The sequence below is a fragment of the Plectropomus leopardus genome, chromosome 9 (genome assembly GCF_026936395.1).
Source record: "Plectropomus leopardus strain MGB_pleo_1.0 chromosome 9, ASM2693639v1, whole genome shotgun sequence".
Lineage (NCBI taxonomy): Eukaryota > Metazoa > Chordata > Actinopteri > Perciformes > Serranidae > Plectropomus > Plectropomus leopardus.
The window spans coordinates 15,119,335-15,146,657 of NC_142184.1; the positions used below are offsets into that span (position 1 = coordinate 15,119,335).

General features: G+C 39.3%; 1 protein-coding gene across 3 annotated transcripts in view; it reads right to left on the reverse strand.

Moving 5' to 3' along the window:
- Window positions 1-27,323, reverse strand: part of LOC121947349 (metabotropic glutamate receptor 7-like) — a 186,410-nt gene that overhangs the window by 51,499 nt on the left and 107,588 nt on the right. For all 3 annotated transcript variants that reach the window (XM_088082060.1, XM_088082059.1, XM_042492355.2), the window contains 5 exons: window positions 26,600-26,735; window positions 25,866-26,020; window positions 21,834-21,971; window positions 19,813-20,013; window positions 8,317-8,456 (listed from right to left, as the gene is read on the reverse strand). In XM_088082060.1, the coding sequence (XP_087938186.1) occupies window positions 8,317-8,456; window positions 19,813-20,013; window positions 21,834-21,971; window positions 25,866-26,020; window positions 26,600-26,735 (770 nt within the window). The remainder of the gene's footprint in view (window positions 1-8,316; window positions 8,457-19,812; window positions 20,014-21,833; window positions 21,972-25,865; window positions 26,021-26,599; window positions 26,736-27,323) is intronic.

Genomic DNA, 27,323 nt, shown 5'->3' on the forward strand with positions numbered 1-27,323 from the left:
GAGAGATGACACACAGCACAGGATGACAGGGTTAGCAACTGAGCGATAAAACCTCTGAATCTGAAAAAACAGAATGAATGGTACCTGAATGTATCATCTACAGCATTTTAAGTGGCCATAAATTGCTGTATTTTGATTTGCATGGTGCTACATTCTTTGCAAACAGTTGAAAAACATAGTTGAAAAAAAAAAACTATTAACCTAATACTGTACAACATCTGTCTTGCCAATTTCTAAGAGGGATTGCCTTTTCTAATACTTGAAAGTAATTGAAATCACCATGGCAACAGAGCTTACCTTTGTTCAGTGAAATAAAAATAAAGAAATGTGAAATGCAAAAGACATTATGTTTTAATACAGAAGCCAGTGAGGTATGAAATGTGTGATGATAAGGAAGGAGAATGGGACTCTGGGAGTGCAAATGCCTCTTTTAGACTTTGCAGAGCTATTTCTATTTATGATCTTGTCATCAAAATGAAAAGTGCAGTATACAGATGCACTGAAGAACTATGTGAAACTCCAATCTGAAAAAGGCCCCGAGGTGTTTCATGGTTTAAGCTCAAACCATAGTCTGAATGTACAAGATGGCCTTAAAAAAGCTGTGAAGAAATGGAATTTTTTAGGGCTCTTGCATATTTTGTTAGGGTGTTTTAAAAGCTTTCATTACACTCTGAGCTGATCTTTTTATTTATTATGAAAGTGCACTGATGCCATGCCTTTAAAAGCACCAGAAGACTTAAGATTCTCCAACATGGCAGCTTCACAGCAATATGATAAAAAGAAAAGTAGCACATTACATATTTTGGTGGTATGATTATTAAACTGCTTGAATATGACAGATTTGAAAGGTGCTTTGAAACAACGAGTGTGGAACAAACTACAGTAAAATCATAAAGTGGCATATCATTAAAACTATATTGAAAATGAACAGGAATTAATTCCTGTGTTAATTTTTGTAGTGTGCATTATGTCACGTTGACAGTGAATTCATGACTTACAGGCACACTATAGAGTTTCAGAACTCAAACAGAGCTAGGAATTTTTTTTTTCAAGTGTGTCACCAACTTCTGGGTGTGTTGTGTGATGCCATTGGGCTCAAAAGTTTTTTTTTTTCCCTATAGACTTACAATGTGAGAGAGATGTCTGTTAATCAGTAGTGATTTTTTTAAGCATCACAACCCCTGAGACATGCTTTGTTTCACTATTAGGAATTGATGCATTTAGTTTGATAACATTTCAAAGGTCTAGAACTGCTCATTTATCATTCAAATCATTCATTTCCACGACAAACTAAGTGCTGTATTTTGTAGGGATGCATGAAATTAGATTTTTTGCCGATATTTGATAATTCGACATATAACAACTCATTTGGCTGATAACCAAAAACAGTATATCCATTATTTTCCCCATCTAGATTCAATGATCAAGTCTCTTCTGGAATGGAATTAACATCATATTACACATACTCTTACAGTGATCAGCATATGGAGACATTAAATCCAATGCTTTTCAATGCATGTAATATTCATTCATTGTGCAAAATAAGAAAAAAACGTTAACATAGGGTTGATGTTTTACACATATTTACTTTGTCAATTAAAAAATACATATATCTGTTTTTGATATTGGTAGAAATCAACATGTAGGCCAGTTGCATTATTTCATTTTCAGTTTTTTTTGTTGTTGTTGTTTAGTTTTGTTTACTCTACAGTGTCAAGCATCCTTGGGTCTTGTGAAAGGTTCTTTAGAAATTCAAGCTATTATTTATATTATTATTATTGTTGTTGCTGTTGTTGTTGTTGTTTTTATTATTGCTTCCAACACCAACATCTTATCCTGTTGCCTCCAGATTTCTGCACATATGCAATAATCTGTTTATAGAGATGAAGAAGAACAAGACTGCACACATGCAAACGTTGATCTACAAAGTTGCATTTAAAATACTAAATCAGCTTTGCAAATGTTTCATGAAGAATGCATTCATGAATTCATCACATTTGTTAGAACTCAAGGATACACACACTCCATTTTAGTGGGTAACACTCATAAACATAGCTTATTTTGTTTACAAGAAAATTCCACAGGGAAAATACACATACTTGTTTTCCTCCTGAGAGTTAGATGAAAAGATCAACACCCCTCTAATGTCTGTCTGTTAAATATGGAGCTGCTCCCGCTTAGCTTAGCTTAGCATCAAGACTGAAAGCATGAGGAAACAGCAAGCCTGGCTTTGTCCAAAGGTAAGAAGCACCCTACCAGCACCTCTAAAGCTCACTAAGTAGCATGTTGTATCTTGTTTGTTTAATCCATACTAAAACTGGCTGCTGCTGTCACAGTGACTGTCAGACTTAAAGAAGATTTCAAGAAAAAGTGCTGCACGCTACCTCCTGTAAAACCACCATTTCTTATTTTTACACTTCAATTTTTGCAGTTGAACAGAGGAGATATTAAGTGCTAATTAGGTAGCTTTAGAGGTGCTGGTAGGCGGATTTTTTGTTAAACTAAGCTGGCTCATATTTGGCACACAGACATGAGAGTAGCATCAATCTTCTCATCTAACTCTGGGGAAAAAAGAAAAGGAATAAGTGTATTCTCCAAAATGTCAAAATATTCCTTTAAAAATTTGTGCTGCTGATCTTTTCATTTCTGTGGTGTGAAATGGAATTCAAACCAATATGAGCAAACATCAAACACAGGAAAATTCTCACAGTCTCACCACTTGTAGCTGTACGCTCGCATGTTGCTCTTTAACATCATCAGATTAAAAAAAAAAAAATCTCCACCAGGTACGGATAGCATCACATACAACAGGAATCCAGCTAAGGAAACTAACAGCATCGCCTCCTCCTAATGTGGCAACTGCCAATAATTGCAGATACAGCTGCACCTTTGCAGCACACACACACACGCACCTAGAGTGTGTGTGTGTGTGTGTGTGTGTGTGTGTGTGTGTGTGTGTGTGTGTGTGTGTGTGTGTGTGTGTGTTTTGTGTACCTGTGTGACAAATGTGTTGTTTCTCTGGTGTCTAGGTAGATTATCATCTGCCATTTATCTGAGGGCATGAAGGTGCCATTTGTTATTTGGACAATGAATGGTGCTCACTGGAAAACCTCCCGATTACACACAGTGTGGAAACAGTAATGAGACCAACAGCTCTGTTGCTATGGAGACCGGAAGCAAGATTTTGACACCTTGGACTCATTCGGCTGCCATAGTTTTCATTTGGGTTTTGCTTTAGTTGTTAATTTTACAGTTAATTTGCGGTTTTGTGAGGTGGAACAGTGCTGCATTGAGCTCCTTTATCGATGAGGATGCTCATCTCAATATAACCTTTGAATGAGGTTTCCCCATAATGTGTTACTGAACAAAATGACAGCTATTGCATAGGAATATAATTGCATTATAACAGCATTTGGTTTGTAATTACACTAAAACAGAATGCAGCACAAATCTCCAGCAGCAGACATTGTTCCACCTGTGCCATCCAATCCATTCGGTTGAGTGTAATTCTCATGAACCAGAGAGCCATTATGCAAATGCTAACTCATCTGTATGTAAATGTCATGTTTTTTGTGTGTAAGCTGAGTTACATGGAAATACAAAGAAATGTTCAGCTCAGCTCTGAAGCTATCATACAACACGGGCTATTTCAAACCACGTTTGCCTTGAAATAAAATAAAACTCATCAGTTTCTTTATTGACCACATGAATCACCCGAGCCCATTTTTGTGTTGTGACAGTGAGATCTATCATAGTAGCTACAAAAACCAACACCTTGCACCTATAAAAGCAGCGCGGCAGCTGTCTCCAGCTCCACGCCTAACCTGATATTACACAGTATATTTCTGCAGGTAGTTATTTAAAGCTCCCATGAAATGAAAAATGCCCAATCCATGTTGTTATCCCCTGAGTTCTGCTATCTTTTGAATATGCTAAAAATATATATATTTACCTTTTAAAATCCACCAGTTTCTCTGTAAAGGACCCAGAACTTTCATATCTTGTTCTCATGGGTGTACCTTAAATTCCACCCGATAAATTCAGAGTTTCACCATGTACAGTAAAACCTGCAGGAAAAGCTACATCAGGAGTAACATGGGAGGTGTTTATTTAGGTGTCAGTTTCCAACAAAGTCAACATCTTCAGCAGCTCTCTGCTGCCAAACACTGAACATATATGGTTTGACACTTGGGTTAAAAAAATGTTGTTCTCTTCTTGCTACTCCTCTACCATCAGTCCTCCAGACCTATGCAGCGAGAGAGGACTCACAGTGGAGTAATATCTGCTGATGTCTTTTATATGCTAAACTCTCAAATCAAGCCCTCAGTGATGTTTTAGTCCTACTCTGACATCCTTTCACAGGTGGAAACACATTAAACCCCTTTCTAAAAGAATACAAAATGTGACAGACTAAAAGTGCTGCATTGTGTCTCTGATTTCTAAATCTTTTGTGGAATAATTGCATGCTTTTTTTTCTCTTAAAAGCAGCTTTTGCATAGTTTATAGTCTTTGATAAAAGCAGTTTTTTATTTATCGGTGCATTTACATGGACATCAATAACCTGTTAATGATTGGGTTTTTGCAGTATTCCATCTATGCGTTTGAGGGCGTGGTCACATGATTGAAATTAACATGGTTGAATATTTGCCTCCCGCTAATTTAATGCTAGCAGAGACAAATAAAACATTCACTTCCACTGCAGAGTAAAACTTTGGTGAACTTTGACCAACTAAGTCACCGAATCAGTCAACAGCAAAAAGGCAAAAAATGTGTACAGGAAACACTGATTGCTGCTGTGTCTAAGTATACAGTATTGTGTGTTATTGGTCATTCTACTCTATTCTATTATATTCTTTATTTATAAAAATGTCTAGGAACCCTGAAACAGGATGTGCATCTTCATCCATTGATTGTGTCAGTGACGGGCTGACATCAGTGTGGAGGACTGTGCTTTAAGGGTAACGTAGCTCTTTTTAGGAATAGCTCTGTATGTAGTGAGTATGTGATCTAGGAAAGCGAGAGAGAGGGAGACGGTTGTCGGAGCTCATAGCGGACAGCTGTTGGCGATCAGAGCAGAGAAGAAATTAACAGTAACACTGACGAGTGCTTGTAAATGTACAGTGTACAATTTAGTATTTCCTGTTGCTCTTATCGACTACTGCCAGTTTGTTTTTGTAAACATCACAGTGCCTGTGCAAATGGCATGCAGTAATCAGTACTTGGGTTAGCTGTATTTTTTATGTATACAGGGGATAAATTCTGGCTCACAGGATGTAGACTGAGGGTATAAGCCTGTTACTGACCACCTCTTTCACACAGGATTTTGGCTTTATTGTTAGATGCTGAATGGCTGCAGTTAAGATAAGAAACAATGTACAATTATGCCTAAAGACTTCAACAAGCATTTTATAAGGTTGTCTGACTGGGATGTACTGATAAATTCGTTTTTTTAAAGCTAAATATAATGGACATATTTTTGACAGTGATGTCTTAAATGCTACAATTACTAAGCAAGAAATTAAGGAGGTTATTCTAAAACTAAGACTGGGAAAAGCAGCGGGAATAGACAGAGTCTTGAAGGAGCAATTTAAAAGCACTGCGTGCATTTTTATGCCCCTATATGTCTCTTTGTTTAACAAGGTTTTAGACTCTGATGTTGTTCCTGAAGATTGGGTGCAATGTTTAATTGTGACATTTTTTTTAGATGAAAGGTGACATCAGAGACTGTAATAATTACAGAGGCATCACACCTCTGAGTTGACTGGGTAAACTTTTACCAAATGTATTAAATTCAAGGCTCTGTAAGTTATGTGAGGATAATTCTATCCTGAGGGAAACTCAGGCAGGATTAAGAAGGAGGTTTATTCCTCCATCGATCATATCTTTTTACTGAAACTCATTCTTGTTGTGCATTGTTTTTAATAAAGAAAAAGTTGCTTTGTTCTTTCATTGATTTATAATAAGGCTTCTGATACTGTCTAGAGGGAAGCACTCTGCTACAAAGCAGGTAATAATGGTAAATTATTTGATGTAGTAATGAATATGTACAAAAACATAAAATCATGCATATTTGTTAATGGAACTGAGATTTTTTGCAAGCCTCGCAGCAGTGAGACAGGGTGAAAAATGATCACCATTGTTGTTTGCATTGTTTGTCAAGACCTGGAGGACTATCTAGTGCAAAATGGCTGTGAGCGTATTAGACTGGAAAAGTATCTGTTGTATGAAAACCAAAAGTAGAAGCAGGCTATTTGTAATTTTAAAGTGAACAGCACCGGAAAGTCACTGAAAGATGCATAAGGCTTGTAGAAACTAGACGATCTGCAGCGTCTGTGATCCAAATCGTTTGGGAGATGAGTGTCATATTTTGTTTGAATGTAAGAATATAATCTTAATGAATTATAGATTTGGTTACAATGGATTAAGGAAGTGCTGCTCTGATGGCTGGTCCATCAGCTGCTCTTTCGTTAGACAAGTTAAAGGAAGAATGTTTTTCAAAAAGGCACGTAATTCACAAATAACCTCTGCCTTATCGGACAGTAAACACAAAATTAATTTAAACATAGACGGGCGGTTAAAGTGATACAAATACTTTTATCCATGGAAGTGTCAAAATGCAGACCAACAGAAAACCCCCAAAGGCACTCTGTCTTCAGGTGAAATCATCTCTATCTTTATGTATTCAGACCTGGCGTCACTATGTGTTGGTCTGTTAGATCGCCTGTGCTCAAAGAAAAAATATGGGATTATTTCACCTGAAGATGGAGTGCCTTGTTTTTTTCTCCGTTATCTGCTCTGTCTGGTTCTTTGTAGATAAAGATATTTTCCAGATTATTGTTTTTAACCGCCCATTTATATTTAAATTAATTGTGTTATTAAAGCAATTCTTATCAGATTCTTGAATAGGAATCAAATGGCAGCAAAAAACTGCATGGGACCAGCATAATGTCTATAAAGGGGAGACTCATGAGTACCCATAGAACCCATTTTCATTCAGATATCTTGAGGTCAGGGGTCAAGGAACCCCTGTGAAATGACAATTCTGTTTTCCCATTGCCAGAATTAACCCCCCCTTCCTGACAAGCTAGTATGTCATTAAATTAGCATGATTAAAAAAACAAAAACATTTTTTTAAAAAAATCACATCACGATGAACGCATGACATGACAGCTCTAGTGTTAATGTTTTCTTTTGCAGGGACTCAGCCATTTTGATGCCGGGGCTTGCCCTCTCTTGTGCAAATGTTGCATCAAAACAAGTTCCCTCCAGACACAACTTGCAAAAGCACCAATGCTGCATCCTGGGCTTAAAGCCGCCAAACAATTGTTATTGGCATGAAGATATACAAACAATTCATAGCCTTTTCCCCTCTAGTGTGGAATTATAATGGGTTTAGCCAGACCTTTCTCTCACGCCGGCACAACGCGAGATAGGTCTGTCTAGGTCAGACTACTGGGAATATGAATAACCTGATTTCTCTGTGCTCATGTAAACACTATTCCTCAACGATGATCATAACCAAGATGAACTTCAGAAACAGGTGTTCATGTCCATGTGAACACATTTAATAAAGGATATTGCTTCAACACTGGGGCGAGACACATATAAAACGGGGGGGTTTGGGCTCTCCCCCAGAAAGTTGTGAGTGTCAAGCACTTAATTTTCTCCACTCTGGTGAATTTGAATGCACCAATTTGTGCCTGTTCTCAAATCAATTCATGGTGAAAATGTCATTAATTTTATCCTATGCTACTTTCATATTTTTATTGGCAGAAACAATGGCACATGTTCTAAATATTAAGAGGGACATGTTCCCCCAAAATGCACACCAATGTGCTCAGTTATGAAAAAGTCTACAAGTAACTTTTAGTAGGATGTTAGAATACATTTAATATTTGGTTTACCTTTTTAGGCAACACTGAAATGTGTGTGTGAACATGTTTCTCTATTCATTGTTGGAGAAAAAAATATTATACCTGAAGAATTTTGAACATTTATCTTCTGGGTAGAGAGTAACACTTTTCTTTTCTTGCTAAATTGCACAAACAGATTCATTTTTTGCACCCAGAATACATCAATTAGGCTGAAAGTAAAACGTGTCTGCACCTGAGCTCTCTCCGCATTTGAGATGCAAATAATGTGCACCCCCTTGTCACATAAGAGATTTCAATTTTAGGAAAACACAGAAAGTCTTCACGCTTGTAAATTTTTCGCATGACTGAGCCCAGACATCCTGTTTAGATACAAGCATTTTTAACAACATTCTGACACTGTGAGTTTGTCGCCTGCGCTGTCAGTATCAGTAAATCGTCTTACCCTGAGCTGAAGGTTCTCCACCCACTGTCCTACCACCTTATACTCTGGGGTGGAGGAGTTGGTCATCTGGAACTGGAACAGGTCATAGCGTCCTGGAGCATCGCCGTTCTTGTTAAACACAACAGAGGTGCCGGCACTGCCTGTACAGAGCGAGAGAGACAAATGCAGGAAAAATACAGCAGGATAGAAAAGTGTTAGTCGCTGGTATGACAGCACCTCTTCTAATAGGAACAAAACATGAACTTTTAACCCCTTGGCTTTTACTGTGTGGTGGACCACACAAAGGGTAAGAGTGTTTGACTCTGTTACTCTGAGTTAAAACACAATGACCTGAACCTTTATGATAATCACGTACAGGAAGGTAAGCTCCCGACTGACCAACATAGCACACTTTCACCTGCTTCCTATGCATCATCACGGCAGCACAAAGGCCTCTGGAGGAATACATTTTCATATTCGAAACATGCTTAGATATATGAACTCTCAGCTGTGCTTTCATATCAGAAATTCAAATTAGTGCACATCTCCACAGGTTAAAGGTAATGCATTTCAATCACAAAGTGGACAACAACAGGAGATGTAGGGAGGATAAACAGGTCAGCCAAAGCATCATACGGTCCCCATCTGCTCTCAGTGTGCAGCAGCCTGTCTCAAGCAGAGCCCTGAAGATTTCACTAATTAGCTCAGAGAGGACTGCGGACACCTGAAACATTGCGCATGAGGAAAATGAGATTTTTAAATGTGGATTTGTGCGAGCTCTCAAGCCTGTCAGTTGCCTCTATGCGTGCATATCACTCAATTATGGCTGCAGAGTGTGTGCAAGACAGTGTGTTAATGTAGATGTCAGTCAACATGAGATTTCCCTGGCGAAAGTAAACGTTGAATGGCATTAATGGGAAAAAACGATTGTTCTCTATTTTATACATGAGGTCTGCATTGTTGATGAGGTCATTTTTATCATCCCACAATGCTGAGAGAGAATGAACAACTGCTGCATTTTACAAGTCTATTCACCTTGGCACTGCATATAGCAGCTCGTAAGCACGAATGGAGATACCATTTTTGAAATGGGACGGGGGGAGTCTGATGACACTTGGCATGGGAATTAAGTACTTTAATAGCTCTGGCTATAAAAAGTGTGGAGAAAGGACCAGCAGCATATGTCCAAAACACTTTTGGGAACATGTTGTCTTTTGTATCTAGAGCAGAGCTTGTGGCTTTTGAATGGAGGGCCATTCCACCTTTTCCTTCGTTTTTAGCCAGAAGGGAATTTCATCTCCCTCCAGTTTTACTACCAAGGACACTTGTCATTGAATATGCTACAAAAGTTTCAGGCCAAAAGACTCTTGTAAAACAAGAAAGGCAGAGGTAGAAAGAGAAAAAGCCCATTTCAGGCACCAGAAAATGGGGCTATTTTAATAAAATATATCATGCACAAGCACACAAATGTTTCTTTTTGACTTTGTGACGCTGATGTGCGTTACAAATGTCAGTTTACAAGACCTTAAATGTCCATTTCCATGTTGATGCAGAGCCACAAATCCCTCTGCTGTTACGCAAAGCGACAGCACATATATTCCACATGCAGAAATGGTAGTCTGGTAAGACCATCCTGATGATGTGAGCGAAACATTTTATTTTACACACTCACACACCGTAGTTGACAACATAGGCAGCCAGTCAGGGCCTGTGTAACAGTTGATAATGTAAAATGCAGACCTACGCTTACAAAACAGAAATAGCAAAAAAGCAATACGTGCTGATTCTGACTTAGTAAACAGTGATAATTGAAGTTATTGCAGAAATAGAGTCAATAACAACAAATAAACAAGAACAAGAGCATGCACATGGTAAAAGACATGTTCCCCATTCTTCAGACCGGATTTAACAAAAGCTTGATTTATCAACTGGCTCTGCTGGTGATGAAGATGTTTCCAAAAAACAATGTTCATTGTTGTTTTGTCATTGATTGCACTTATACAGGAGCCAATAGAAGAGGCTGTAGAGCTGGGGATCACGGCCATGCAGATCTGTGTTAACAATGCTTTGGAAGAACAACAAGGATGCTGTTAACTGCTATTTTGACACTCCAGAGGCAGCTGGTTGCTGAATGAGAAATGGCGAAATATTCAGAAAATTCCATTGTATTGCCAAAACTTTACTGGGATTGTTGTCAACAAGGAACACATCACATAAAAATATTGAATATAAATTGTATTTTTTAGATTTACTTTTACTGTTTAAAATAACAATGCCTTTGTGCAGTGTAATGTCAGGATTGGCTGGAGTTGGTCTGTCAAGGTGAGTACTCCTGAGAGAAACACAAAACTGAGCTCATATCATCAGGATGGTCTCACCAGGCTACAGAAATGGCACCACTGGAGTCTTTTGACCCACTGGTCTTCCTGCTGTGCCTCTCTCCCCCTCCCCCCTCTCTCTTTCTCTTTCCTTTTTGCCACAATTGTATTTCATTTGTTATTAACGACATCTATTGCACGTCTGTCAGTCCTGGAAGAGGTATCCCTCATCATCCTCTGCCGCTCTTCCTGAGGATTCTTCTTTTTTTTTCCCCCTGTTAAAGGGGTTCTTTTTCGGGAGTTTTTCCTTGGGCGATGTGAGGGTCTAAGGGCAGAGAGATGTTGTACACTGTAACGCCCTCTGAGGCAAACCATGTTTTGTGATAATGGGCTCTATAAATAAAATTGACTTGACTTGACTTCCTGTTTTGGAACACTAATTCACAGGTATTCATGTGCCTGCACAGAAAATGAGGCAGGACGGGTGTTCAGAATTTATTCAAGTGGGCTTGTGAAGCCCATAGTAAAAACTCTCTCTATGTGAAAACCAAATCAGAGCGCGGTGGGTGGCAGTCGCTGTCCTGTCACTTCTGCTTCCACCAAACAGTCAGCAGAATTGTTGACACAGTGTATAAAGATGTTGACAAGGTATTGACTCCTGTGAGCAAAAGCTATGACAGGGATACCATTCTTACTCGACGCCCCGGCAAAAACATACAGCTATACAAACACACAAAAGTCATTCAGCAAAGTGACATGAGTGATTGGGCACTTGGCGCTCTTCAGCTTTAGAGCAAATAATTAAGTGGTGTTTCTGTGTGTGCAGATAAAAAGGCATTAGAAATTCCTTTCTGTTTTCTGTTGCCTGATATTTTCAAGGGAGCAAAATAGTCTGTGTAGGCTCCTTAGTGAGAACGCTGTCTAAGATGAAAGATTTATGCATTTGCATGTGGCTCTGAACTAAGACATGACAAAAGTGCACTGCCGCTGTGCTGTGCCGAGCAGTGTGGGTGGACTGGGGATCCACTGCTGTGTTTCTCTCGCATCATTATTCTCTCCTTTTTTTTCTGCCTCTCACTCTTCAGCTCTGTGACTCTGGCGCAGTGGGGAGACCAACAAAGGAGGCTTACACTCCTTCTCTCTCAAACATACATTAGCTGTGGCACATACACAGGATAATGTGCGTGGTTCCAGTCTCTAAATGCAATAAGGGGCAGTGAGATATAGCTGAGAGAGCCACAGCAGAACAACCTCTGCTTGCCAGTAAAAAGGTTTCACAATTCAAAGGCAAGACAGGAAGAAGTATAGGAGGTAGAGACGGTAGTGATCTTATTTTTGGCTCAGGTGAAATGAGCCGCGTTCTTTGTCAGTGCCACACCGAGGTAAATGTTTTTCGGAAGCTGAAAATCACCCCCTCAAAAAAGTCAGCACAGCCCCAGATGGTTATTGAGATTGTACAGCAGACTCTCAATCCCATGCATGAATCTGCACTTAGTTAAGGTGTCCTTGAAATGTTAGCACTGCACAGGCGACTGCATATATACTGTTTCTTTAGTTCCACCTTAAAATCTTGAGGGTTTCTTGCCTGCTGAAACTCTGCGCTGCTGCCATAGCGACAGGGTTAAAGAAAGGCAGGCAGCTCTTTAGCCATTAGCTCACGGACAGAAGTTTGTTTTGTTTGTTGTTTGTTTGTACATGTTTTTGTATAGATGTATTTGTGAAGAGTTATTTGCCCTGTTAAATATAATCAATGTGTTGCTCATACTGATCTATAATATAAACTCTGCATATGATCTTTGTATGGATCCTATAATTTTAGACACTAAAGTTGCCTTTTTATATTCATAATCTGCTAATGAACAATTCTGGTGAAATTCTATATTTTTCTAAGAAAAGACAAAAAACGAATAAAAACAAATCAAAATCACATCAGTACACTGGGTGACGTGTTCCTTATTTATGATGAATATGGGCATTGTTTGATCCTATATACACTGTTCTGCTGTTGAAAATACTCACTAGGGTAGCAATTACGTATCAGGTCGCATCTGAAATTAGTCACAAGCAAATGTACTACATTTGCATGTTTGACTAATGCTGACAAAAAAACTACAGTGCCCTGCTGATTTAGAAAATTACAGAGCCTTTTGAAAAATTAAAATTGTACATTTGTGACTCATTTGTAAAGAAAAGGAATGAATAGACTTGGGGCAGCCATGGACAGAGCTGAGGATGCATTGACAATAACAAAAATATGATATACTGCCAGCCTGTATCCTTAGAGGGTCAGTTCAGTATTTTCAACCTGGCCCCTTTCCCATGTTTTTGTGACTATGTGACTAATGAGAACAACAATTATTTAAATTGGTCCAGTACTGAGCGAGAGGGCTGCAGCTGCAGCTGCAGCAGCGAAACAAGCTGCAATATAACCATTTGGGGCATTTGTGCACCATTAATTTACAACCACTAAAAGTGCTTGTATATGACATGCTCAGATTATTATTCTAAGTGTCTGACAACATTATGGGAAGTGCCCCTACAGACATAGACTTTTGTTAGAGTAAGATTCTTTTTGTTTAACCACAAACAGCCCCAAAATCGCTATCACCATACCCACCAGGCTTTTTTTAAATACTAGGTCATTTTATCATCATAAACACACTTCATTTAAAGTCAACAGAAGCAGGTATAAAACTTACTTAAAGCTGTCTTGGTTCCTCTTTCCACTGTTCCAATAATCACCATCTCTGGTTTGGTCGAAATAAACCCTTAATTAAGCAAGTTAGATGTGAAAATATGCTGGCTCTATACACACTAAATTTCTGTTTATTTAAATATAGTCTGGTACTTTTGGTGATAATGATCTTGGGGATGTTTCTGGTAAGAACAAATTAATCGTGCTCTTCAACAAGATTTATCTCTGCGAGAATCCTCTCCACAATGCTGTCAAACACTTAGAATTATAGTCTGGGCCTGTCAGTGGCAAAAACAAGCACTTTAAGTGGACTTGCATTTCGGATGACTTTGCCCCAAGTGGTTACATTGCAGCCTTTTTTGCTGCTGCCAGCTGCCGCACTTTTGCTCAATACTGGACCAATTTCTGTTGCTCCCATTAGTCACCTAGACACTAAAACATGGGAAAATAGGGTCCAGGTTGAAAAATACCAAAGCTGGCTGGTAGAAATGTCATAGGGTGGCTCCAGACCTCTGAATCACTGCCCACATCTTCGATTTTTTCAGTGATACAAATAGTTCTGTTGTTGGTTGGAAAATAACCAAGCCAATCAGAGCTTTGCAGGCAGGATTACTAATGGGGAGGTCTTCTTCCTGTGCCAGAGTCAGACAAATACCCACATCTTAAAAAGTTACTGAAAAAAAAAACCTGCAACAAGTATGGATAACATCAGCAGGATATGTCACTCACGACAAATTGGTTACACGGTTAATGACTAATGACACTCGGGATGTGCTGCAGGTGCAAGAAAAACAGGCTGGTCTGAACTTGATTTTTAAATACTAAACTGATTCAATGACAAAAACATCTTTCAAAAGTGCACATATTTTGTAGGCAAAGATATTTAAAAGTGTTATCAGACTACCTCTGGTATGCCTGTTACTTTATCCATTCAATCATTTAACCAGACAAGGGAGCAAGATGTGTCTTCTCATATTATATGTAATATCTCGTTTTGGAAATATGAACTTAAATGAGTGGAATGAAACAGCAGGATGTGTACTGAATAGTTAGCACAATATATCTATCCCAGTAAAGTAGCGGAGAGAGAATATTTGTATCACCACGTAATAACCCTCCAATACTGACAGACTAATCGAACAGTAATTTAAATATATAGAGGGGAGGTGGCGAGTTGCCGCGCGGTGTTGTGAAAGCTAACGAGTTTTCTAGGAGAATAAGTTCAAATGGAAAAGTCGATGAGAAAAGAGAACGCAAATTTCAAAAATAAAATAAAATATGAGCTAACATGAGGTTCAGTGGCAATGCTGAAATTAACCAGCTGATTAGCAACAACTTTGGCTTCCATCGTGCCGCCTTCCTCTCATTTAAATGAATGACGGCGAGGCAGCGAGGTACCGCGCAGCGGTATGAAAGCTAACGCATTTTTCAGAAGGAGTTCAAATGGAAAAATCCACGAGAAAAGAGAATGAAAATAAAAATACATACAATATATACTATAATAGGATACCGTAATAATGCCGAAATTAACCAGCTGATTAGAAACAGTTTCCACTTCCCTTCTGCCGCCTTCCTCTTATTTAAATATATAGAGGGGAGGCGGCGAGTTGCTGCGCGGTGTTGTGAAAGCTAACGAATTTCCCCAAAGAACCAGTTTAAATGAGAAAAGAGAAAAATAAATAAAATAAAATATGAGCTAACATAAGGTGCTGTGGTAATGCCAAAATGGACCAGCTGGTTAGCATTAGTTTCTGCTTCCCTTCTGCCGCCTTCCTCTCATTTAAATATATGGATCACCTTGTTCTTGGCTAAAAATATATCATTCAAATTGAAAAAATTGCAGTCTAAATTTAAAAATTGTTGCGTGTTCACATATTTCTTTCAGAAAAAAAAATATTTATGTCAATAAATTCACCTATGCAGCAAAGGAGTTCTTGAAGGGGGCAAAAATGGGTTTCCGATTCCCTGCCTAATGAGTAAACATTCACTCAGTGACTTCACAATGGATCTTTTTTTTTGTTAGGAAAAGCTTTTGTCTTTTTTTGTCTACTTTTGTTATTTTGTAACAAGGTGAGAATTATAAACAACACCCCAACTGCCCCTGGGTAATTGTCATAACAGTCCCATGGAGAGGAGACAAACTTTGAGCAAACAAAATAAAGATAGCTAAAAGCTCATTTATGCTCAGCGTTAGACATGGAGATGTAGACAGCAGACCCTTCATTTTGTCTGTATTTGTGAATGTTTTCTAAAAGCTTAAGAAAAAGGACCAAACAGAGGATTACCACCAGAGATTGTGGAGGCAGTGTAGCATAGTTCAAGCAAGATTCGAACATTGGAGGCGAGACAGAATTTTTTTAAAAAAATGGTATAATTGAATGAATCAGTACGATGACATAAAAAAACATACAGTGAATGGATGTATATAATGAACACAGAGACCTCTACTGTCTGTAGTCGCTATTTATTGACTGTATCTGTACCATCATAAAGATGCATGTAAGAATGAGGACAGTGACATTTACAGTATTTGAAACAGACAAATCTATGGGTGAAGGAGTATAAATGAGCTGTAACACTAACAGGAACTGATGGGCAACAAAATCAGCTTTCCACCGATATGTTTTTTTTGTATGTGTCATAACTAATATCAGTATGGTTGAAGAAAAATAACAAAGGAGACAAACATGGCTAACACACTGTAGAAAAATGTGAATAAAATGTGAGTAATGGCTAAAAGGTTAAGAGTTAAAGTGAGTAAAGAGTTAAGGGAAAGTGAGGATGTGGCTGAGTATGAGATGGAAGACATAGTTGCATTCTCACATGCTAAAAAATCACTGTCCCCATGTCTAAACTGACCCTGCGCTCCCCTACATTTAAGTACTTTTTTCCTCATATCTAATCAAACCCCACATACCATCACCATCACAGTAGAGTTTTTAATACTTGACAAAAAAGACAGAGGGAGCTGGGTCCACATCTAAAAGTAGGCCACTTTTGTTGGGAAGATTACGCTGATTCGTTACTTTAAACAGCTGAGTCTTATCTAGAACATTTTGTGAAGGCACAACGTACTTCAGAGGAGCGTCTAATGATCACTGGCTGACATACATGCAGGCACATTTGTAATGACAAAGGTTTCTCTTGTTTTAAACTCATCTCCCATTTGGCTCTCTCCCTACAATCACTTCTGCATTTCAGAGCGGTTGTCATTAATAGCTATTTGCCATTAATTGTTAAGTATCTTCCCCATCACTCTCTGCACAGGGCTGAATAATGTAGAGGTTCAAGTTCTGGCAGACCCATAATAAATCATATTGGCTCAAAATATCACTCAGATCCAGAAAAATGTTTTGGGGCTTTGAGCAGTGAATAAAAATTGAATGTAAATTTATACTGTAGCCAGCCCACAAGAAACTGCATTATGGTGCATAAAACAGAGGGAATGGTATTGACTTATTACCCATTTGCCTACTTTTTATGGTCTGAAACTGAGATGACTCTGGCTCTTATGTCCACAGTTTTGTTTTTCCCTAGATTGCTTTTTAAATTGACACTGCGGATTGGTGTGGACACAGCAGCTTTGAGTAAATACTTGGAGGATAAAGTTTTTTGACATTTTAAGAAATACTCTGATTTGCTTTCCTGCCAAGAACGATGAGAAGATCCATGCCAGACTAAATCCTGTCTGGGTCATCTATATTTTGAGCTTAATTCCAACATTAAAGTGCTATAGTTACCATCTAAAATGTGCATAATTGAGGCTATTTGATGTGGGCCTGCGAGTTTAGAGTAATTGTTAGGTATTTTGGAATTATGCTGATTTGCTTTCTTGCTGAGAATCAGATGAGAAGATCGATGTCACTCTATCCACTCTGGTGTCAGGAGACAATTAGCTAAGCATAAAGACTGGACACAGGGGGAGACAACTAGCCTGACTCGATTTAAGGATTCAAAAATCAGCCAGCCAGCACCTCTTAATCTATGTTGTTTTTTAAATTCATACAAAATAACTATTGGTTAACAAAAATTTGCTGTACGGGCGGTTATGTCCTCGACTGGTGCTTTGTCTTAATTCACATTCTTATGTACTTACACTCACTATTTTGAGTGCATAACTGATTCACACTGTGACAAAATGCGGTGCACTATGAGTCCAAGTATGATTTACTTTGACTACTAAGCAGAGGAAGTGATGCCAACTATTTTCCAAATAAAATTAGCCAGCAATAGCTCCAAAACTTGTTGAAAGTCACCAGATGACATCATATGCTAATTTACATATTAGTTACATCATTATGCATTCATGGAAGCATTAAAGATTTGCTGAATTAGATTTAACAGAAAAATCCTCAACAAAACATCTGAATGGCATGAGAGCTGTGGCACTATAGAGCACCAAAGAGCACTCGCATTTCCAAACACGGAGTGTGAACTGGTAGCTGGAGAGGTGCCAGTTCATGCCCCTGAACACTTGAGCTGAGCACCGAATCCCCAACTGCTAGGGGTGCCTGTCCATAGGCAGCCCTCTGAAATCTCTCCACTAATTTATGTGTGTAAATTCAGTTTGTGCATGTCATGGGGTTCTTCCACAGACTCCTCACAAATGTGAAAAATTATGGTGTAGTCAAAAAAAAATTGGTGACTCTTAGCCCCTCCCCCTGGACATGCCATATAGCCAGCATTACAAGCTAGGGAGCACTCTAGTTAATTGCAGAAATAGTTCAGCTCTGTTTCGCCAGTCGACCCCAAACAGGTGAGCCTACAGCGTCTGGTGAGTGGCCACATGTATGGGGATGTGTGTGAGAATGTATGTGCACAGATGGAGCAGAACAACGGAGTGTGCTACCTCGGTTGTGCTACTTAAACAGGTAAGGGAAAAACAGATTGTTGTGGGTTTTTGTCCGTCACAGTGCGTATCTGTATTTCAGGCCTGTATGTGTGTAATACCTAGAAAATAACAGTAGAGTGAAAAATGGAATGCTGTCCCCTTGTCTTTTCTCATGTCTCCTCTCCCTCTGCCCTTTTATACACCTGGAGGGGGGGGGGGTTGCACTGAGCTGCATTCATGGGAATAAATCACAATACAATCTATTTCTCTCTTTCCTCTGATGACCTGAATAATTTTCCAAGTTTGTGGCTAGTCACTTTTTAGAAATAAAGTCAGAATAAACAGACACAGAATCTAGTCAGAGAGTTGCCATGTTGGCAACACTAAGCAGAGGGAAGGGACCACTAATTTCCACTTGTAAAAATGGCAATGGGTGAAGCTGCAGCTGTCGCGGTTGCTCCGGTGAACAAGCACACAAGCCAGCAGATATTTTGGCGGGCGACAATCACAGTCAAATGTTGGCGTTAATGCCGCGTCAAGTTGCAATTTGCCGTTAAAAGAAGAAATACAATCAAATGTTGCCATTGCCACTTCTGGTAAGTGCCCAACAGCCGTTTGATTATAGAAAACACCACTCTGTCAAAATTCTCACAATATGCAAGTAAATACATAATCTACACAGTGGAATACATCTGTAGTAACATAAGTATTTGAATTAGGACACAGCATACATCTCTGCTTAACTGCCTCCAGTCAAGAAATGGTACCTAGCCCCACTTAAAACCACATACCGTTTTCATATTTTGTTTTTGTACAGATTAAAGAAACAAGATATAATGTATTAATTATGGAGCTTTATGGGTAAGCCATGCAATGTTTTTTGTGGTAAGCTAACCTGCTGATGGCTGTACCTTTATATTTAGTGTACAAACATGAGATGAGAGTGGCATCAATCTGCTTATCTAAGTATCACTAATAATAAGTGTATTTCCCACAGTGGTGAACATTTTCTTTTAAGGTATACTATGCAGGAATTTCTTGAAAAAAATGTATGGACTCACATACAAGTAATCCTCTTAAACATCACTTGTGACCCAGTAGAAGTGTGTGGCATTATACCTGCTGAGGCCCTGTCCTCTACCTATATTTTCTTATTTTCCTCTTATTTTGCTCTGGGGACAGGGTGCAGGTGAGGTCGGTACAATAACAAAGGAACAACCAGGTGCCAGACTGTTCCACACATTTAAGTGGAAGCTACGAAAATCACAAGCATAGTGCCAAGAAAAGGCAAATATAGTGAGGCAAAACGCCAACCGGACAAAGCTGGTTCCAAAACGAGGGTAAAGCTGGTGTTGGCTTTCACTTTCACATTCTCTGGTTGATACTGTTTACAAACAGTAAAACTAACAATTCCTGCACCGTATGTTTAACCAAAGTAGTTGAGTCTTTTAAACTAATTTGTTAGGAAACTTATTATCTCATTTTGTTTCTAGGTAGTTTATTCATACGTCAGTGATCATACTTTTTTTTGTCAAGTATATTATTCTCATCTTGAGATTATTCCATTAAAACTATCTTCCAAAACTTGGCATGAAGTTATAAAATAATCAGTTTCACTTATCTTTTCCACAAATTCTGTAAGAGTCTGATGACTTTTACAATGTGTCACTCACCGTTGAAGCTGGTGTTTCGGATGTACTTCAGCAGAGTCTTTCCCTCGGCAGACTCCATTTGTGGACAAACGCCAGGATGATCAGGACATAAGTCCCTCTGCATGTTGTGGAGAGCGTGGGCCATGGCATACACTGCGTCAATCACAAACTGCACCTTCCCTTCCTGCTCATACTTGGAGTCCATCCCGATGCGCTCCTGGCCTGAGGGAAGAGAAGGAGAGAAGAGGACTTACAGGCGAATACACCACAAGCCGACAGACATTACCTCCTCTCAGCACTCCCTATCATCCCCAGCTCCATTTTTATTCCTCCATTCCCCATTTTCTGCCTGTGACTTCAATTGTGATTTTGCGGGAATTACACCGAAAGGGACAATGTGGCAGAGTGCATAAGAAGACACATTTAATTCCCAAGTGGAAAATATCAAGCTGAGCTGTGAGACAAATACAGCAGGCTACGATTGAATTACTGCGGTGTATTACAAAGTAATAGACTGCTAAGGACAGACCTCACTTGTCCCATCGTCAAGGTGATGAAGCTCACCATGAACTTTAGCAACACACTCTTCTTCAGTGGTTTCCTGCTCTTTTATATCCTCCTCCCAGTGCACTGCCCTTTCACTATGAGCTGCTGTAAAGGTTTTGCCTCATGCTGCTGATACTCAGCTTGAATACGTAATGTACAACCTCTGCCAGATTTGTTTTTGTTACACAGTGAATTGGCTATTTTCATTCTCCCGGTTTCAAAGATTAAATGAAAACTATAACAACAAAAATACTACTTTTAAAAATAATCATCCCAATCATCATGATCATCATCATTATCATCATAATTTCAATATTCAAGCTCCAACAAAAAAGCACTATTAAGGAAATAACTGAATACTAAAAGACAATTTTCTCCTCAGTGAGAGCTGCTCATAGCTCACATGGAGAGCTCAGTGGAGGGGCAGAGGATGTTAAAAGGACACATATCAGAATGTGCACAAACTGAAGGAGGTCAAATGCAATCTGTGCTGACATTTCAAGCCGTTTCACAGAACTTAACATACATTTCATCCCACACAGAACCTTTTTGCTTTTTCGGAACTCTGCATAGGCTGCTAAACGGTGAGCCTCTGAATGCAAATGCCTCCCATTTGCGTATAACATTCATAAATATCACCTCGACTCAATGTATAAAGGAAAAAAAAAAAAAAGAGGATATAGAGACAGTTGTATAGCCGAAGAAGATAAAAGACATTTACAGGCATTTTACAGAGGGTTTGTGGGGCTGACTGAGTGGACGTGCGTCTTCTGTCTTTGACGCATGATAAAAGACGCCAAACAGGAGATTATAAAGGAAACAAAATCCTTCAGCAAACAGTAATTTGTGTCACACTGCCATTACCGTCATCACGTATGCGAGCAAGATTAATACAGCATCCCACATCGCAGGCATCATCCTCATAGATAATGAATGCAGTGCAATGCCTGTCACACCGTTGACAGGCAGAGTTTAGGTAACACGAGAATGCATCACTGTTAACAACACTATCATTAATGCTACCACAAAGATGGTAATAAAGCAGAACAGGGGCATTCACTTAGCTCTCTGTCATTTGCCTGTAATTTCCAGCCTAAATAAAGTGTACTCTGGCTCTGTGTGGTTAGTACACACTGCACGACTCTGCTGAGCCGTCAAGGTGACTGGGTTAAGGGGGAAGAGAGGGAATATGGGATTTAAGAGTTACAGGACATTAGCCACAGGAGCAGACGGTCTGTAACTGTAGTATGACTAAGACACGTGGTGCATTATTATTCTAATAATAAACTCGACCTGTCCTGCACCCGCTGGGTAGAAACACCTGGTGTTAGACTCTCTGGTTGCGTAGCAGACAAGAGGGGTTGAATTAAAACTTCAACAGTCAATGTGCAGCTTCTAATGCGAAAAAAAGGTCACGTCAGCCTGACAAGGGAGGGTGAAAATATGCATCGTCTATTAGTGTAGAACAGAAATGTTCATGTCAGATAGTCATGTACCTGTGCATTTACGGCTTGTATCCTCTCGCTTCGAGGCACTGAGGAGCCTGCAGTCAAAGTTTTCCTCCCAGAACTCAGCAAACCACACGTTTCTGCGGTTGTTCTCGAGGGTGAGCCCGGTGAAGTATTCATCAAACCCTGGAAAAAGAGGAAAGAGGAGAAGGGCTCAGTTCCGGACCAATTATCAACCTGGAGGAAATGAAGTGAAACTTGCTGCAGCAGTGTCGTTGAGGTGGTGGCGGCGGTGGTGCTGTGCTGGTGGCCGCTAGGTGTTGGAAGCGCACCAGCAAGCCACTTCATCAAAATTTGACCAGTGTGGTTCCTCTTCCTCTCCAGCCCTATGGAACTTTAATCACCTCTTTCATCTAGGAAATTACATTAATTAAAAAACAGGATGCATAATAAATAACGCAGGGAATGTAAGTGGTGCCGCAGCCTGTTGCCTCTGGCTGCAAGGTCCTGCAGGTGCTGAACAGGTTTTCTTCCTTTCATTAAATCCATTACTATAGAAATGGACTGAAGGCATGATGTATTATCTTAACACTTATTTCAACAGGGATTAGGTGCCTGTATGAAGCATTAGAATCAGCTTTATTCTGATAATGAATCGTTAGCCTGAGGAAAGGTAATTTGCTTGCTGCAACAAAAGAAAAAAATGGCTTGTATGCTGAATTTTTTTTCTCTTGTTTGTGCAACTTTACCACCCAATGTGGGTCAAGGAACTGAATGGGGACAAAACTTCTCCATTAGATTTGTATTTTATTTTCTGTATTTTATTTTATTTTATTTTTAACTTTTTGTTTCACAATTTTCTGTCGTGAGAATAATTTGGAATTCACATTATAAAGTCTCTCTGTCTGTGTCTCCACTCTCCGTTCTCCAGTCATATCAGATGAGTCGTGGGTAGAGATGATAATTGCTAATCAGAGCTCAATGACTCAGCTGATTTTCTTTTCAAAAGACAATCAATGATGCATGGGGGATTAATAATATTCTTGCTGCCTCCAGAGTGTACATTTGTCCTGGCTAGACCTCCCCTAATTACGGGAAGCTTCATAAAAACGCAGACTTTCAAATTTCCTCAATTGTAATGACGGGTGGTTATCAGCATTGTGACACTGGACATAACTTAAAATAGATGGTACATGCTGTGAATATTCTATTTCTGTAGAGAGTTTGTACAGGCATTGTACAGCAAAACTTTGCCCTTTTTCTTGTGGGTGAACTTTAAAGGAACTGTGTGCAACATTCAGAGCATTATTATAGCAGCAATCAGCTATTTGCTGTGTAAAGATAAAACAGAATAATGGCATCGTGACCAGAGAATGAGGTCACGTTCTATCTGTGTGTGTTGTAATCTGAGCTTCTCTGTCCTTTGTTGTGGTTACAATGCTAACCATGTGTGCATGTTAGTGCATGTGAGTCCCTGTGTGTGTATCTCCCTGACTAGCTAATCGCTGACACTCTGTACTGCGCTCATAAAACGTTTAGGCTACAACTGATAAAGCCATACCAACTCACGGCATGATCCCGCAAACATAATCCCTGATACGCGCCCCACCCCTCAACAGTGTTTTAATTCTGGCAGCTATTTTTGATTTAGTCATCAGACAAAAAGGCTAAGTCACATTTTAGATATATGAAACATGCATTTCTTTTTTTGTGTGTGTCACTGGCAAGCTTTTTTTATACTTGTTGGCGTCTTGTCTTTGTCATAGAAAAAAAGGATGGTGACATACATCTTTCGTCTTAGTTTAATAATGAATTTAACACTGCACCCCACATTACCACTGTTAGCTCTTTCGGCGCTATAGCGCTAAATACTCTGAATCATAGACATGCTCTGAATGTTGCACACAATTTTAAAGAGAGATCAACTCTCAGAAAATGTTAATACGATCAATGCTCAATATCATAAACTAAAGTAAAGTTTTTTTCAGACTCATCACTTAATCAACAGCGATACAGCAGAGCCCAAACATAACTATTTCCCCACAGACAACAGGCTGAAATTGGAGATAAAGCAAATAAGTAAAACTACACTGATAAATATATCTGCGATGACAGCAAAAGGTGACACCGCTTAAATTTATTGGTTCCAGTATCTAATAAAATCTACAGAGTGGCCAATTTGTCCAAACTGACTTTAGTCTGGTCATGTACAACCCACGGCCAAATGCAACAACAAGGTCACACTCGTTCTCTGAGGATCGTCCAAAGTCACTGTGAGAAATGTAGAAACAGATGAGGCAGAGGGGAATGTGGGTGCACCAAGATGTATGTGTAATGTGAAAGAGGTCGTTTGAAGTGATGAACCCACAGAGAATTATCACTTGGATCTGCAGTTCCTCTCAGCTCTATGGAGCATTTTAGCAACTTGTACCTCACTGTTGTAGTTTAACGATCTGCATTGATACTGGCCAAGCTGATACAGATGTAGCAGGCAACCTTTTTAACAAACAAGCTCCAATTATTCCACTGTCAACAAGAAGCTTGTGAACAGCAGCTAACATAATCTCTATATATCTCACAACCAAAACTCTAAATGAATGCTTATATGCAAAACATTCACCGTATCAACTTTACAAAGTAATAATAGTTTGTGTTGATTTTAAAGTTACAGTTCACCCCAAAATTAAAAGTACACATTTTTATCTTACCTGCAGTGCTATTTATCAGCATAGGTTGTTTTGTTGTGAGTTGCCAAGTGTTGGAGATATTGGCTGTAGAGATGTCTGCCTTCTCTTGAATATAATGGAACTAAATGGCACTCACCACGCTTGTGGTGCTCAAACCACAAAAAAAAATAGATTTGAAAAACTCAACAACATCTCCTCCTAAAAATCATAACCCGCTTTATCAATATAATCTACACATGCTGTTGTGAGCATTTTAATGCAGGAACTATTTTCTTTCTACTGAAACTACACTGTATCACTATCAAGCGGCAACCTCCGAGGCAGAAAAATGAAGCCAATGCAAAAGTGTCAAAAACTGTAGTTCAAATAGCCACTTGAAACTGGCTCCAAAATAGAGCAAATCCACATAGATACACATGTTAAAATGCCCAACTTTACAGCAGAAATAAATATGTTTGATTTTTTTTTCGTCTCTATAGCTAACCTCAACATTCTTGACAACTGTACAAGGGGTGAATTAATTTTATAACTCAACCGTTTATATACTACTAACGCCAGAAGTTAAGCATATTTAGGGGCGGGCTGCTTTGAGTGAGGCTGTCTGCTAGTGTCCACAGCTTTCACAGTGCCAGCCTTTTGCCCGAATATGGTCACTTCTGGCTTCAAAAAAACAAGATCGTGATGACAGAACACCAAACTTGAGGGTATAATATGACAATTGGTAGCTACGTCCATTATTTATGCAGTCCATGATCATGTGCATCTACTCATGGACAAGTGACTCATGCACATGACAGCACAAGATGCAAACATTAATGGCTTCCTCCTCAGTTAAGCTGTAGTGTTAGCTAGCTCAGTGATACTAGGTGAGCTAGGTAGGTGTAATTCAGTAGAAAGAAAACAGTTCCTACAAGAAACTGCTCACAAAGAGGTCTGTGGATCATTTTGATCAACCGGGTCACGATTTCTGTAAACAGACATTGCTATTCAGTTTTTCAAATGTATATTTTCTGCACTTTGAGCACCGTAAGCCGAGTACCATCTAGTTCAGTTATACTTGAGAAAAGGCAGACATCTCTACAGTCGATATCTCCAACGCTCACTCCAGCAACTCACGACAAAACAATCTAGATTGCTAAATAACACTACAGATAATAGGAAAAATATTTATTACTGATTTTGGGTGAACTGTCTCTTTAAAGGGGATAATATGTCCTTGTTGTGTTCACAGCTTGTTTCACAGAGAAACAATTATTGAAGGTGTTTGTCACAGAAATTTTGATTCTGGGATACGAGAAAAGGCAATTACTCCCAACAAAACAGTACAACAGAAAAAAAAAACAATACAGTTACACAGCATGTGGTGAAGCGTGCAGTGAGTGTCTGTGTGTACCTGCAATGGAGGAGCGTTTGGGCAGTATAGTGACTGCTCCCACCGCCACATCCTCGAGCTGGTGGATCGGGCTGCTCTTGGCCCCCCAGCTGTCGGATCCAATCCACAGGAAATGGCCCACCTGATTGGCCCTCTTGGTGGCATTGAGAACTCCCCTGCAAGGACACCCGTGTGTGAATTAGGAGAGAGCTCAAGAGGTGTGTGCGATCTAATATATATTACACACATCTAGCTTTAAGTCGAGTTGTTTGGACTTTACAGCTCTGCCATGTGTAGTTATTAAGTTTATCTCATTAAAGGTGAGAAGAAAAAGAACTATTACTTTGTGTTTTATGTTAAGCAAAGATGTTATTTTTGTCTGATTTAAAGAGAAACACAGGGAGTTAAAGTCAATAATCTCCATGTCTCCCACTCATCTATTACATTTCCCTTGCATTCATCCTGAATTTACAGATACTAAATGTTTGATTCTTTGTTTCTTTACATAAATATTTCCCATGGGGCATTGTAAATGAAACAATATCTCTGTGTTGCTTTGTTGTGATCTGTATTCCCATTTCTCCTCTGAGGCACGATTGTGTTTGTGTTGTTGGAGGTATGTTTGTGTAACAGACATCCCGTACGCATGGTAAATCGGTACCTCTAGCCTGTCTTCAGGAGCTGCTACTCAAAGATTAAAGACCTCAACATGGCAAGCCATCAACACGCCTGAACAACATGGGTGCACTGCTCACCGTATGTCTTCTTCGCTGGCAAAGATGATGACTGCCCGCGAGTGGTGCGTTTCCAGCAGTTGTTGGATGGCTTTGTCATAATCCTCCAGCTTGGGGTTGTGAGGAATTTTCAAAGACTGGGCGATACAGATTCCACCTTTTTTTAATGGGAGAAGAGTAAGAAATGATAAGGCCTCTGGGATGAGCTCATTCACTCACTTTTACACGCACACACATACACACACGAAAGCCTGGGGTCACAATCGCTGCTTTTTTTCTCCTATGGAAATCTCCTCCATATAGAAATGGGTAAACATCTGAACACAATAGTGAGATTTTAATGGTGCTGTCATGCCTACTATAGAGGCTAAATGATCGTCTTACAGTGTTTACATTTACATTTTGGCAATGATCTGAAAACCACAGCAGCATGCAATATAACAGTCAAACTGCACCTCCCGACCAAGCGCCAGAGTCATTTCACAGAGAGAGTTATAAACATATCTGCTATAACAAATCCAATAATCCACACCAACAGGGACATAAAGCTACAGATTTCATATTATGGATTTGAGAAAATCCAACAGCTTGCCATTGACTTTTCATTTAAAGTCGTTATCAAACATCTCTTGTTGGACCCTGAACCAATCAGATAGCACAGGCGGCAATAACAAACAAAGAGGATATTAATACTGACAATAAATCATTCTCAGACAGGTCACCACTAATGAGTTTGTACAGGACG